General features: G+C 43.4%; 1 protein-coding gene across 1 annotated transcript in view; it reads right to left on the bottom strand.

Moving 5' to 3' along the window:
- Positions 1–333: 333 nt before the first annotated feature.
- Positions 334–14121, bottom strand: part of Rhoj (ras homolog family member J) — an 88948-nt gene continuing 75160 nt past the window's right edge. The window contains exons 3-5 of the mRNA XM_036206080.1: positions 11033–11197; positions 9065–9160; positions 334–3410 (exon numbers count right to left, since the gene is read on the bottom strand). Coding sequence (XP_036061973.1) covers positions 3264–3410; positions 9065–9160; positions 11033–11197 — 408 coding nt within the window. The 3' untranslated portion in view covers positions 334–3263. The remainder of the gene's footprint in view (positions 3411–9064; positions 9161–11032; positions 11198–14121) is intronic.

Raw genomic sequence — 14121 nt, 5'->3', positions numbered from 1 at the left:
TAGGTTGGCTGGATGAGAACTTGCCTTGTAGACCAGGCTGGCCTTAAACTGACTGACATCCTTGTGCCTCTGCCTCCTAAGTACAGGGATCACAGGCTTAGTTTTTTTATTTCCTCCAAACATTGTAGGTTTTGTTATGACTGTTTTCCTTCTATTTCCTTGTTGGTAGTGCAGTGAGAACTGTGGACAGCTACATTGGACGGCTACATCTACTTCAACTGACAGTGCTCCTACAGACCAGAAGTCTTCCCAAGAATTCTTTATGTATTGTAACCAAACTATTATCCTCAAAAAAAAAAAAAAAAAAAATCAAAACCAAAAATAAACCACCACCACCCACAAAAAACCCCCCAAAATCTTGAAACCCACTCCCCATTGGAAGTGCAGAGCTTAGGTTTTGACTTTGCTCTTCTGTAATTCCTGGTTTAGGTTGTAGTTGTTAATGACTTCTATAGTGGTTCTTAGAACGTAACTTTCCTTGAAAGAAATCAGCCCAGGTTTCTTACTATGAACATGGCTTTGGTTTGTGTCTTAGCTTAAGCTGTCCATCAACTCTATTGAACAATCAACCATCAAAGTGAAAAAAAAAAATTCATCAAACTAGCTACTTAATTACACGGCCGTTTGCTCTGGATTGCAGGCATATTGGTGAGAAGATCAAATTCTCATCACTTTATCACACCTTCCCAGTGTGGTGAATTACTACTTTGTCTACAGAGGCTTAACTACATGGAATTAAGCAGTTAAAATATGGCTGAAAGATATAAGAGAAACAAATGCAACTCTACCAATCTGCTTGCAGAACTCCAACTTGATATGGGTGACAACAAATGAACTAGTGTGGGACTGCTGGGTGCTGGGTGGGAAGCAGATGTCGGGATTTGCCTCAGCTCTGCATGGCACAATTGCTCTCAGTTGATCCCAGCCGAGTGTCTCATCTGCACACTGAGGGACTGTGCTACAGGTTCTGAGACCTTTTCTGTCCTCACATGGATATCAGCTGCCATTTGTTGACTTTTGGAAGATGAAGTGGAGTATTAGCAAATCTTTCTTTTGATTTCTATAATTCTTTTTTGTTTCCAGTTCTCAGAACAGTTGTTATTCAACCTTGGGGCAGCAGACGTTTTTGTGAAACAAATCAGGTCCTGCTATAGAAATCTCATTGGTCCATTCTGGAGCTGACGGCTGGGGGAGAGATCCGCCTGTTGACTGCACATATTAGGCAACTCTGGTGGAGACAATATATTGCTTTCAGTCTTTCCTCCACAAAAATAAGAAGTGAGGAACAGCCTGCTAGCAAGATGTAACTATGCCATACTGTAGCAAAACTGGCTGACAGCACTAATGTCATTATAGGATCACATACGCATTGCCTAGCTGAAGGTAAATAATAGCCTCCACAGTACTATGGCTCATGCGTATTTGATTTCCATGTATGAAAGCAGACAGAACTCTGATTTCCTTTTTAGGTAGCACATGTGCATGCATGTATGTGAGTGTGCATGTATAATATGCATGTATGTACTTGAATGCATGTATGTGTGTATTTCAGAAAACTCTTTGCCATTATATGGGAGAGAAATCAAACAGTACTGACATGTAGAGGAAGCAAAAATACATTTCAGAAATTCTAAACAACAGACAAACAAACAAAACCCCAAAGACTAAAGGGGTGTCAGGGAAGGTCTTAAGAAGACCCATATCATACAATTCTCTTCTGTGGTTCTCTATGAGCAGAAAAGACTAGAAAGATTGGGATGCTTTTCCCAACAGATGGAGCTTCAATTCAGAAAAAGTGAAATATTTTCATATTGCTAAGATATGATTTACTGATGCAATAAAAAAAAAAAAAAGGGAGAAATCAGCTTCCCTGGGTAATTCCAGGGCATTTGTAAGCAAATAAGACTAATCAGGGCCAATCACAGCCTCTAATTAAAACACAGAGCGTCCCTGGCTGTTTGGGAATTGTCATGTTGAAAGGTGTAGGATTTCTCACTGGGAGCATTTCCTGCTCAGGGTCCAACTCCCCATTAGGTGCAGTGCCCCAGCCTGGAATGGGATCCACTTGAGCTTGTCCTCCATGGACATTTGAGAGAAGGAGTTAAGGGAAGAGGGAGAGAGGCAATATTTTTCACACCGGCTGCATCTGGAATCTGTCCTGAACTGAAGCTTAATGTGGGCAAGCCCAGTGGCACTTTTAGCTGAACCAAGAGAAGAGTCAAGGCACTTTGACCCTGAAGGATTCTGGGACATGGTTTTCATGTCTGGTGTCCAGAGCCCTCCCCACTCTTTTCTTTTAAGGCCAGGCTGTGACTGGGGAACACAGTGTTCCCCAGTTTCTCCTGGGCACAGGAGAAAGTGTGGCTGGAGGGAAGGCAGGCCTTCTGTGAGGGGTGGGGAAGGCCCACTCTGCTGGATCGGGAAGATGGCTTTTGCCATGTTCTTGTCCTGACCAATTTAGATGAAAAGCAGGAATCTATTTCTTTCTTCAAAGACAGTCCATTCTCAGGTTGAATGACTGTAGATTTTGCAAGAGCAGGCCCCCTGTCATCTGAAGCATTTGTAGGATGAATCTTTGGCAAAACTGGAGAAGGTGTAATAATTCACAGGATGTTTTCATTTAAAAAGGCTAAAAAGTTATAGGTCTGACAGTTTATAAAAGTTGTAAAGTTTTTTTGTTTGTTTGTTTTTGCTTTTGTTTTGTAATTAGGCAATCAGAGGTACATGTTGGCTCTAAGGACATTGGCAGAGACCCACTGTCAATGGGAGTGAGCATAATCCAGCTTGTCTTTGAACTATTTTGATATGGACTTGCGAGGCTCAAATGACTGGACCTCAGGAAACTGTAATAGAAACAAATGTTAAGACACTTGGCTGAAACAACAGTCTCAGGAAAAATGTCGGCATTGTATTCCCAAGTTTGGCAAAGGCAGGAAGTAAGGCCACCACTGCAGGACAGAGTGTTTGGTTTTCCAGCATGACTTCCTGTTGGCTCACATCCGTGGGCGGGGAGATGTGAAATACAGGACAATTGTGACTTGCTCCCAACAGCTCTCCAGTGCACTGTCTGAATGTGGCTCAGCGTTCTCCATGTGCAGTGTGGGTGCTCCAGCCTGGGGAGAGGCCGTGGTGACAGGATGCTGAGCTGGGAAGCTGGCAGGGATTCCTTTCTGGTCATGCCCTCCCTTTTGGCTAGAGGTGGGTCCCAGAGACTGGCTGCTCTTCACACCCTTGGGTGGCCGGGAGACAGGTCTCAGGCAACTTCAGATAATCGCACAGCAGCCGTGGCACTCTGAACAGCCCTTCTTTTTTTTCTTGGGGTGGAAAATAGTGAGGATAGCTTCATCAAACACCGCTTTGAGACCCTTCTGAGTTAGGGCAGAGCATTCCAAGTAGCACTGTGCTCCAATCTTAAACACAAAGAAAGAGTCATGAGTGTCAGCCCTCTGCCTCACCAGCTCCTCAGGTCAGCTTGCCCCCCACACGGCTTGTTTCTAGTGTCCTTCCATTTGTGTATGGAGTGTAGCAGTGACAATAAAGTGAAGAGGCTCGTCTGGGTGGAATAAAGCAGGGTCACGGGGCCTACAGAGCACCTCAGAGGTGTGGGCAGCAGCCATCTTAGATTATTCCTCATTGCTATGTGTTTCTTGGCAACATAATACCTGTTTGCTATTATTATTCAATTATCAGTATACTTTAAAAAACAAATTTTAAAACACTAAAACATGAAGACATAAAAATCATAGAAGACATTCATTGATGAGACATCTTTCTTTACAGTATACTTTTTATGTTTAAGTGATATGTATTTTGTACTGGGTTCGTGTTTTATTTTGAATTATTATAACAATTACTCATTACTCATTAAAAATTAATAATATTAATAATATGTGTATGGGCATTTTGCCTGCATGGTATGTCTGCTCACACGTAGTGCCAATGCAGGCCAGAAGATGGTATCAGTTCCTCTGGAACAAGAGTTAGACAGTTGTGGTTGCTGGGAATCGAACCCAGTTCCTCTGGAAGATCACCAAGTGCTGTTAATTTCTGAGCCAACCCTTTAGCCCCTTGAAGATTAAAAAAAAGTTATTTCATATGGGGTATTTGAGAATCATAAAATCCTCATGAGAAACATAGAAATCTAGACTAGAAACTGTTGACTCTCATTAAGAAAATCATTGGCCAGGCTGTTGGCTTCGGTGAAGGAAGAGGCCTGGGTGTTTACATCTCATAAGCTCACATGAGCCAACTATGTGCAGAGGGCCTCTGAATATTAAGAACATCTGGAGAAACACCTTATTATTATTATTTTTTGGTGGTTTTCCATTATGAAGCTGACTTTGAAAAAAGCAGAGCAAATGCAGCAGAGGTTTGCTGGATATTGAAGCTGGAAACTCTGGCAGATGAACTGGGGAAACGTGCAGCAAAAGCACCATTGTTTTATAGCTGGGAACTGGTAGAGATGGTACATCAGGCTTCTGGGGGACCAGGAGAAGGGGACTGTGGCTTGTGTCCCCACTAGTATGAAATGGGTGACCTTCCCAGCTTTTGCAAGGTCATTCTTGGTCATGGCTTGTTTGCTTTCCTATTTTTCTAGAGAGTTGGAGAGTTAGAGTTTTAGTTAATATACACAATTGAAAGAAATTTTCTGTAGGTCATTCGGGATACAGATGTTGGGGGCATTCGCTATTCATTGGCCATCAGGAAGTTCGAATAATGTGGAGTGAAGAAAATCCTGTGGTTTATCTTAGATAAGAATGGATACAGTCCAAGCAAGGCAAAATGAACATTCCAGAGAGAGAACTACATTTAAAATCTCTGTGTCTTGAGGTGTGTGTGTTTGTGTGTGTGTGTGTGTGTGTGTGTGTGTGTGTGTGTGTGTGTGTGTGTTTGTGTGTATGTAAGCCTGAGGAGGATATCAGGTGTTCCCTGGAGACAAGATCTCTTACTCAACCTGGATCTGGCTGGCCAGTGACCTCCTGGGATCTGCCTGTCCCTGCCCTAGTGCTAGGGTTACTGGCCCAAGTGGCCAAGCCTGGCTTCTCTCTGGGTGCTAGGGATTTAAACTCATGTATAGCTCATATGTTTGTATAAGCAAGTGCTCTTACACGATAAGCCATCTTTTCAGCCCTTGAAGTGTGTTGTTTTTTTATTCTATGAGCTTCTATTGCCCCTATTATCCAGCCCAGCCACAAGTTGGCCAAGCTGACGATCACTGGAATGGGACTGTTTGAAGACTCAGGATGAAATAAAATTGCTTTGGTTAGGTCCAGAAACTTATTTCAAAACTCTTCCTACAGACAGCATTTTTTTTTTTCTGTATGTATTCTTTTCTGACAAGACTGGCTATTTTATAAGCCAGTGGGAAATGCCAAAGGCAGGGAACTGAAACCATCAGTTCTTGTTGAAAGCCTACTTTATGGATTTTGTTTTGGCAATGGTTTGGCCTTTAGATTTGGAAACCACTTAAAAAATTTATTAAAAACAGGATATGAGACAGAGGGGAAAGGGGGTAGAGAAAATCCTTTTCTCACAATTGCGTGAAATGTCATGTGTTGCCTTTGGGGGTTGTATCCATGCTTAACAGGCACACATGTAAAAAGCACAGGGAGTCGATGGTTAACAGAATGGCTGCTTGCTGGTAAGGTGATGACTCTTGTCGGTTATACAGAGGGAACAACAACAGCAACAACAACAAAACAAAACCCTAGAAAGGGCTGGAGGCTATTATAATTGGACGACCTTCCCACTAATGATTCCAAAGCCCAAGACTGATTCTGAAAATTCCCGGGTGTTGGCTGACTCTGTTGATTCCTTCTGAGACCCCGAGAGATGGGTGGGGTTTGCTCTCTTCCTCCTCACAGTGCTGCCAGGTGACAGTGTACGTGTATATTATTAACCTGTCGGCCTGTGCCTCTGAATGACAGAGGAGGAGCCCAAACTTGTCTCTCCCAGTTCTGACATGGGGGAAAGACAACAAGATGGTCCATAAAGGCATTGCTGTGTGAGGAGGTTAACATAACATGCTGGTGTGCTGATAGTTCCAGGAAAAGTAGCCAACGGATTTGGGGTGTGACCTGGGATGTACGTGTGAGAAACAGAGCCCAGTTGTGAGATGATTATCTGTTGCCATGTTCTACGTGCTCAGAGAAAGTCAGAGAGAAGCATTTGTCCTGGTTCAGGGAAAGGGCACAGACATGTTAGAAAGAATGCTTAAACATTCTTTAGGGTCATCGAAGATTGAAATGGAAAATTGTGTCAAGGAAACACAGGCCTTCTTGTTCACACTGGCACCCTGTCCTGGTTCTTGGAGCAAAATGACGCACTCAGCCAAGTATTTAGGATCCATCTGCAGAAGCTCGGGGACTCCTGGTTTTGATAACATGTAAGCGATCTGAAGCAAGCTTTACTAAACAGACACATTTCAAGGCAACAAAACAAAGGTGAGCTTGAGGCTGTGGACAGAACACTTCTGATACCTTTTTACAACACTTAAGACCCATTGTTTGCAGGGCTGGGAAACGTGTCACAAAGGCACAGGACACACACGAGCCATGGGAAGAAATGGAAACAACCCAACTAGTAACATGACCCATCAAGTGAAATGGTGAGCAGACACTTCTTCTTTTTCCTTCCTCCGACGGGAGTGGAACAGGCTGAGGAGGCATAGAAACAACTAGAAGGGTGAGGGATGGAGCCTAGCTGGCAGCATTCTTGCCCAGGATGTACAAAGCCTGGATTTTCGTTCCCAGCTCTGCATAAAATCAGATGTGACACCAGCCAAGACAGAAAGGTAGAGGATCAAGGTCATGGATATACTGAGTTCAGGGCCAGCCTGGGCTACGAGAGCCTTCTCAAAACAGAAACTAGCAGTGGAACAGAGGCAAATGTCTTCCCAGCTGCAGGTAAGTCTCAAGGGTCAGGTGGCCAATGGGGACAGTTTGTTGAGTCAACTTATGGTCCATCAACTCATGGTAGCACCCAGGAACCAAAGGAGGCAAGACTCTTGACAGTTCATTTACAGACCAGAAAACTGGCTGAAGTAGCAGAGATGAGGATTTGCCCAACTCCCAAACCAGGGACTGAACTACTCTGCTTTGCTGTCCCTAGCAGTCTATGAAAAAGGAGCCCCAAATTGAAGAATTTGTTTGCAGACCCTAGAAGGGAGCCAAAGAGCGCTGTGGCTGGAGCATTGGCTGTGTCATATAGCCTCAGTTTCCTTTAGAAAAATGTTGACAATAATACACACACCCCAGGAGGTGCTTCGAGGATTATCTAAGAGGAAGCCTGCGACATGCCCATGATCAACACTGTGTGAATGCTAGCTATTATAACAAAGTACTTGACAGAGGAATCCAAGATGGGAGAAACTAAAACCATTTCTCTAATTACAGGAATTGCCATGAAGCCGGCTAAAATCTCACTTGGCTTTCTTTTAGATTGGAATTTCCTAGGCTCACCATGACTGTGACTCTGAGAGCAGGTGCTAGGAGAGGTTGGCAAAAGGGCAACTAAGCCTTGAACTCAGCCACGGTTCTTAAAGTAAATGAAATGGGAGGCTTTGGAGAGGGAAAACCCCAAACCAACTTCCCACATGGGGAGTGAGGCTAGAAAGCCAGCAGGATGAAGACAAGGACAGTCCCAGAGACAAGGAACAGAGAGCAAGCTACTGCAGAGACAGTGGGACAAGCCACCTACAGTTACATACATTAGTATGTGTGTTAATGACAGCATCTGAGGCTGAGTATGGGAGTAGAACCTCAGACCCACTCATTTTCCCAGGACACACACACACACACACACACACACACACACAACTGGAGAAGAGACAATAGGCATGATTGATGGTCAGGTGTCCAGTGGTGATGCACACAGCTGGATTCAAATGTCTCCCCAGGGTTATCCCCCCACCCTCCATAAGAGGCTTAGAGTCCCAACATCTCCTCAGTGGCTTGTACTTGTTATATTGACGGGACTGTGGTGGAAGTAGAGAGAGTCTAAGTGTATGTGTGATGTCTTTATGTATTGTGCCTATAAAAGATCAGAGTTAATCCACTTCCAGTGAAGGTGTCATATTATATTTGGTATCTCTAACAGAGTTTTAATAAGAGAAATGCTTTTTTCCTTTTGCTAAGGAGTAATTTGCTGTTAATGCTATCTTTGACTGGTCTTGAGAAGGTGACTGGCTGCCTGGGGGCATGCATTTTGCAGGGTTAGTTACTTAGAAAGTAAAACATTAAAAATTTAAAGTCTCCTGCTTGGATTGGTGGATTGGTAACTAAATCCAGGAGGAAGTGGATTCAAATCAGGGAAATGTGGACCCTACGTCCCCTTCTGCAGAAAGAATTCCCATGCACACATATCCGTTTTAGTGGCTGCTTTGCACATGTCGTGGTGGTGGCAGGGAGGCAAAGATTTGGTGTCTGGCAAATACATTTTGAAGCACTTCTACAGGATCGCTGTTTATGGCTAACTTCAGAAGTGAAGGATGGTCAGTGGAGGTAATTCCAGCTCTGAACTAGCTGGTTTCATCTGTCATGCAGACACTTCGATCCCCCCCCCCCCACTCTTAGCTGTGTGTCATTTTTTCCATATGCTATTTGTAACACTGTCCAGACTAAGTGGCTATTCATTATTGGAAGAGACATATTGGACAAAGATAATACTGTCGGATTTTAATCCAAGTTTTTCCCTGGGGGAAAAAAAAAATCACAAAATGCCTCATGGGAGGTCATTTAGATGAGTTATATTGATGATAAACAAGGAAGTTTACAGATGTGCATCTAATGAGTCCCCTTAATTCCTGCTAAATGTGGCAGGTCCGTGTTCTAGACATGGCCGGAACAGCATTACAGTAAGTGCTTAGCTGTTGAAACTGACGAAGTTTCTTAATGAGAAGCAGAAGGTGCCTGCTGACAGGAACACTCACCAGAACAGCCCCTTCTAGGTCTTTGAGACCAGAGGAAGGAATGAAACATGAACAATTCGAAACACACCGCAGTTTTAAGGCAAAATCCCGAGCAGCTCACCCGTCCCCGAACCCTCAATTCAAATATGACCATACCGCTTTGGCCAGCTTCACGCCATGCTCGTAGGTGAGGGGCTTCTCCTTCATGTACAGGAGACGTGCCAAGGTTTTGGGGTCATCCCGGAGATCAATCTGGGACAAAGATACATTCACTACTTTCAGGCCCTACAGGTTAAGTGCAGACATAAGATAGTAACCCCCTCCTCCCCACACTTAAACATCTTTGATGTTGCTGAATGTTCTCAGAGAAACCAATATATACCCCAATGCTATATCTGAGAGTGTGAAGTGGTTTTTTTTTTTTTTTTTTTTTTGGACATGGATATAGCAGGGTGTTCTTATATTTCCTCTTCAAGGAATTTACCCTCACTGCTGAGAACATCCTCCAAAGATATTGTGCTCTCTGAGATTTTGAATTTTTTCTTTCTTTCTTGACTTCACAGAGAGTGCGCAGAGGCTAACCAGATTGTCTGGGTACCTTATAGTGGTTAATTATTTGATTGCAACTTGGCAACTTATATCACTCATTATATAATTTTTTTTTTTTTTTTGTGGCTTTGGATCCATTTTTTTTTTTTCTTTTCTGAATCAAATCTTGACCTTCAAAGGGATGGAGATTTGCTACTTGGGAGACCTTTTCAATAGATAACAAATGGACAGGGAGCCCTTGCAGGCAGTCCTGGAGATGAGAGAGCAAACGGCTCACACAGTCAAACAGCAGAATCTCTCTCAAGTGGGAACTGCTTTGAAGGCAGCAGGTAAGAGACTGAACAAGTCACCAAGCATTGTGGTTGCTTTCAAATGTCACCATGTATATGGGCACACAGGGTTTGCTTTTTAAAGGAAGTCAGCAAGGTCGTGCTAGGACTTCATCGATTAGGATGATGCTTATGCAAAGTCCTGGTTTTATGTTTCCATTTGTTTTTCTATTTTCCTCAATTATTTGACTCAGTGCCTGACTGATCCAGACAGACTCAAGTCACACCGAGGGGTTAGAATGTCTAGTTATGTATGTCGGCAGCAGGATCAAGGCTTCTCACCACGGACAAACACTAATATTTGAAATTGAAGGTGAAAGACTTCATCTAAACAAACAAACAGTTATCTTTCTGAGCAGAAATGTGAATTGCACTCAGCAGTGTGGATAAATGACTTCTATGTTGTCTGTATTTGAGAGAAAACATATATTCCCCCATCTGCCCGTGTTGTTTTTAGAAAGCACTTTTTTATTTCTGGCTTTCAAAATTTTCTCTTTGTCAAATAGGATTCTAAATGAGAAATCAGAAGCAGCAGGAGTAGAAGCAAATACAAAGCCTTGCAGCCGTGATCTAGTCCTGACCTTGGGACACGAATGCAGATCTGAAACCAGCAACAAACTAAAACCTATTCACACTACAAACAGTTCAGACCGTCCCCAATTGACAAGAGGTGTCCTGACGGAAATTCAGGCCGTGGGATTTTATCAGTTTCCAAACCCTTCCAAGGCCTTGACAATTCATATATGCCATTCTTCATATGTGTGTTTAAACTTTTTCAAGATCTGGGTGGCCAAAGGAGTTAAGGGAAATGCAGAGCAGAGAATTTATCTTCCTTCTCCTGGAGGGCCATCAAGGAGACAGGTCATGATACGCTGTATCTGAATGTAGGGTCATTTTGACCTGCACACCTATTTTGCTGTATTAAAACAATCATGATGTCTAGTTTTAAAAATATCAGTATGTACAATGGAAGCCCTTGCTTCATGACTTCATTCAGGGCTGGAGAAGCGTGTCTGTTAAAAAATTATTTTGTTATTTAAAAAACAAGCTGTGAGGTTAATTTTAAATGCCAGATCAAAACTTTCTGCTTCATATTAAATAGCTACATAATATTTTCAACTAAATAATCATGCACCTGCAGGACTTCCGTTGAGGGATGCAGTATCTCTGGGACAGTGTCAGGGCGTTTGGTAGAATACAGGGTTCACCTTTTGCACAGTCCATCCCACCCCTCCATCATTTTAACCTGGGTCCCGATGAGGACGTAAGGCACGTGAGGCATGCAGTCCTTCAGTTCTGGGACCCACTCCTCCTGGACATTGTGGTAAGAGGCAGGGTTGACGACAGAGAAGCAGATGAGAAACACGTCGGTGTTGGGGTAGGAGAGTGGCCGCAGCTGGTTGTAATCCTCCTGTGGGAAGAACAGAGGAGAATTGGTAGCGGCTGAGTGCAGAGGCTGTGCGGTTCTTGGGACCCATGCAGCGAAGGGTCCACAGTAGCCGCTGGTGAGCCGCCGCGCCCTTCATTATGCACCGAGGTCACATATTTCCTATTTCAGATCAACTTAAAAAAATGTAATCAGCTTTATTGAGGTACAATGTACATATCATAACATCCACCCACTTATTTCTCCTTCAAACTGTGTATTAGTTTAATAAAATACTTTCAGTTAAGGGAGTTAGCACATATTCATCTCTTCACGAAGTTACTGTTTTTTTTTTTTTTTTTTTTTGTTTTTTGTTTTTTGTTTTTTGAGCTGAGGATCGAACCCAGGGCCTTGCGCTTGCTAGGCAAGTGCTCTACCACTGAGCTAAATCCCCAACCCCGTTTTTTTTTTTTTTTTTTTTTTTAAAACAATAAAAGCACCTAAAATCTACCTCCCCAGCCCATTTCTAGCACATCACTCACTACCGCTGGCTGTAGTTCTTGGGCTGTGAATTATTCATCCTCCTTAATGGTACCCTGGTGCTTTAATAGATATCTCCCCACCTCCTGCCCCTTCTTGCCCTGGGTAGCAGTCCACTCTGTTTCTACGTCTTCAGAAACTCACCCATTTAAACAGTACAATTAACAAGGACAAGTGCCCTTCTCCTGGGACATTGGAATTGCATCTCCTGGAACATGCATTTAAGTGATGAGGTCACTGACCCACTCATCTTCTCTTAAACAATTAAAACTTGTTTTCAATTTTAACGGAGTAAGCTAAAATACAAAGCAAAGCATCATTGCCAAATGAGATACATCTGTTAAAGAAATCCGTTTGGGATTTGTTCGTAAGTTTGCCCTAATGCCGCGGTGTGGTCAAGTGTCCCCCTCCCCCCCCCAGTTGTTTAGTTGCCAAGGAGTTTTAGGTCACTCAATAAAAAGTAATTGTATATTTTATTAGAATTTAGTAACCCTTAGCCAATAGTAATCTGTGCTCAAATACTTCTTACCTATATATGAAGCCATGTACTATCATATATCTATATCTATATATCACAGTCACATGTCAGTATAGTGGTATTACGTACATGCATGTAGTCTATGCACATATGCAGATGTTGTGGAGCACTGTCCTTTGAGTACAGCTTGGCCATTCCCATCTCACCAGCCCAGCGGTGATTCCAGGGAAGTCCTCACAAGATCAGCCCTGTTGATGAGCCTGAAGCTTTTCTGCAGTGACTTTCAATATGGGCACATGGGGAGCTTTGAAAAACTCCTGACACATGTTAAGATCTACAGGTGAAGAGACCTCGGGTCATCATCTGTCACTCTTCACAACTTCTGTGTCCTCTGCCACTTGGTCCTTCCACTCAGATAGTCATAAATAGGTCAGGGACCAGGCTGATCTGATTTTCTCATCCTCTACCTATGCTCTGCCCACAGCAAATCATTTTATGAAGAAGGTTGAGTCATTGTAAAAAAGCAGGGCTTAGGGGCTGGAATGATGGCTCAGTGTTTAGGCTCTTCCAAAGGAGCTGGGTTCAATACCCAGAACCCACACAATAGCTCACAACAGCAACTCCAGTTCTAGGGGATACAGTGCCCTCTTCTAGTCTCCACGGGCACAGGCACATAAGTGGTGCACAGACACACATATAGGTCAACACTTATACACGTAAAATAATAAAATAAAATTAAAATAATTTTAAGAGTGGGGGTTTACAGTGACCTCCGAGTGAGCAACTGCCCCAGCTCCTCCCTCTTCTGAGCAAATCAGAATCTCTGGAGCATTGGGCTGGGTATGGAAGAGTCCTGTACGGCTCGGTCAGCTGTGGTCCTGGAGTGGAGCAAGCTGATTTTTATATAGCACCACATCTTCACCATCAGAGCATGAGTCTTGGGAGCCTTACCAAGGACAAGGCACTACTGCAAGAAGTACATGAATGATCTCTTGGAGTTCTCCTGGAAGCACTAGAAAGATGGTGCCATCAACATTCAATTTCACAGAAGAGGAGGTCAAGGACCAGTGTGTCGAAGTCATTCAGTACCAAAAGGAGGCATTTTGTGTGCCTCCAGTCCTAGCTTTTGATTTGAACTGCTTTTGCCATATCTTGTTATTTTAGATGACACATTAAGATTTTTTTTTTTTTTTGATTTGGTTATCTAGGAGTATATATGTATAGGGTAACGTGTTACTGCAAGGGTGCATTGTTTGATAGTGGGCATTGGCTCCAAGTGGCCACAAGATGGCAGCAGACACTGTACATTTAAAACCTTAACTCTTCTGTTCCGCCTGCCCGCCAACAACCGAACCAAATCAATGAGATTAGCGTCTGAACCAGGCAAGGGAGGAGCCGATAACTGGTGGTCTGAAAGGATGGAGTTTATTTAATCCTTGACTTGCTAGCCATTGAATAAAAACGCTGCTTAGATGATGGGGAGATGGGGGAGGTGAGAGGTGTGTTCATTTGCTCTCCCGGCAAAGTAGCCCCGCCCTCCAGCTCATGGATTTCTGGTGGCTTGAGCTTCTGCGCTTCACAGCGTTTCTTCCTATTCCAGGTTTCTTTGCGGTAGGAACTTTAGTCCTCCTGTGTAATTCCGCTTAAAAGGACTGATTACTCACTGGACGTGTGGCACTGTTAAGGATGCTGCATGGACTGTATGAGGCGATTAAGCATTGGGAATCAAGTTGGGGAAAGAGAATAAAAATGCACAAAACAATGCCCTGTATGTGAGTGGAGACAGAAGTTTCTCTGCCTCTTTTGGTTATTCTGGGGTGGTAGAGTATTTATCTGCCTGAACTGGAAAATTCCAGCGTCAAGTCCGGAAGTCAGTATAGTAATTTCCCAAGGATGGTCCTCAGGCCAGCAGTACAGGTGTCTAATGAGAGCTCCTTCAGACTGCACACTC

The sequence above is a fragment of the Onychomys torridus genome, chromosome 14 (assembly GCF_903995425.1).
Source record: "Onychomys torridus chromosome 14, mOncTor1.1, whole genome shotgun sequence".
Classification (NCBI taxonomy): domain Eukaryota; kingdom Metazoa; phylum Chordata; class Mammalia; order Rodentia; family Cricetidae; genus Onychomys; species Onychomys torridus.
This window is presented reverse-complemented; position numbering and strand designations above follow the sequence as displayed.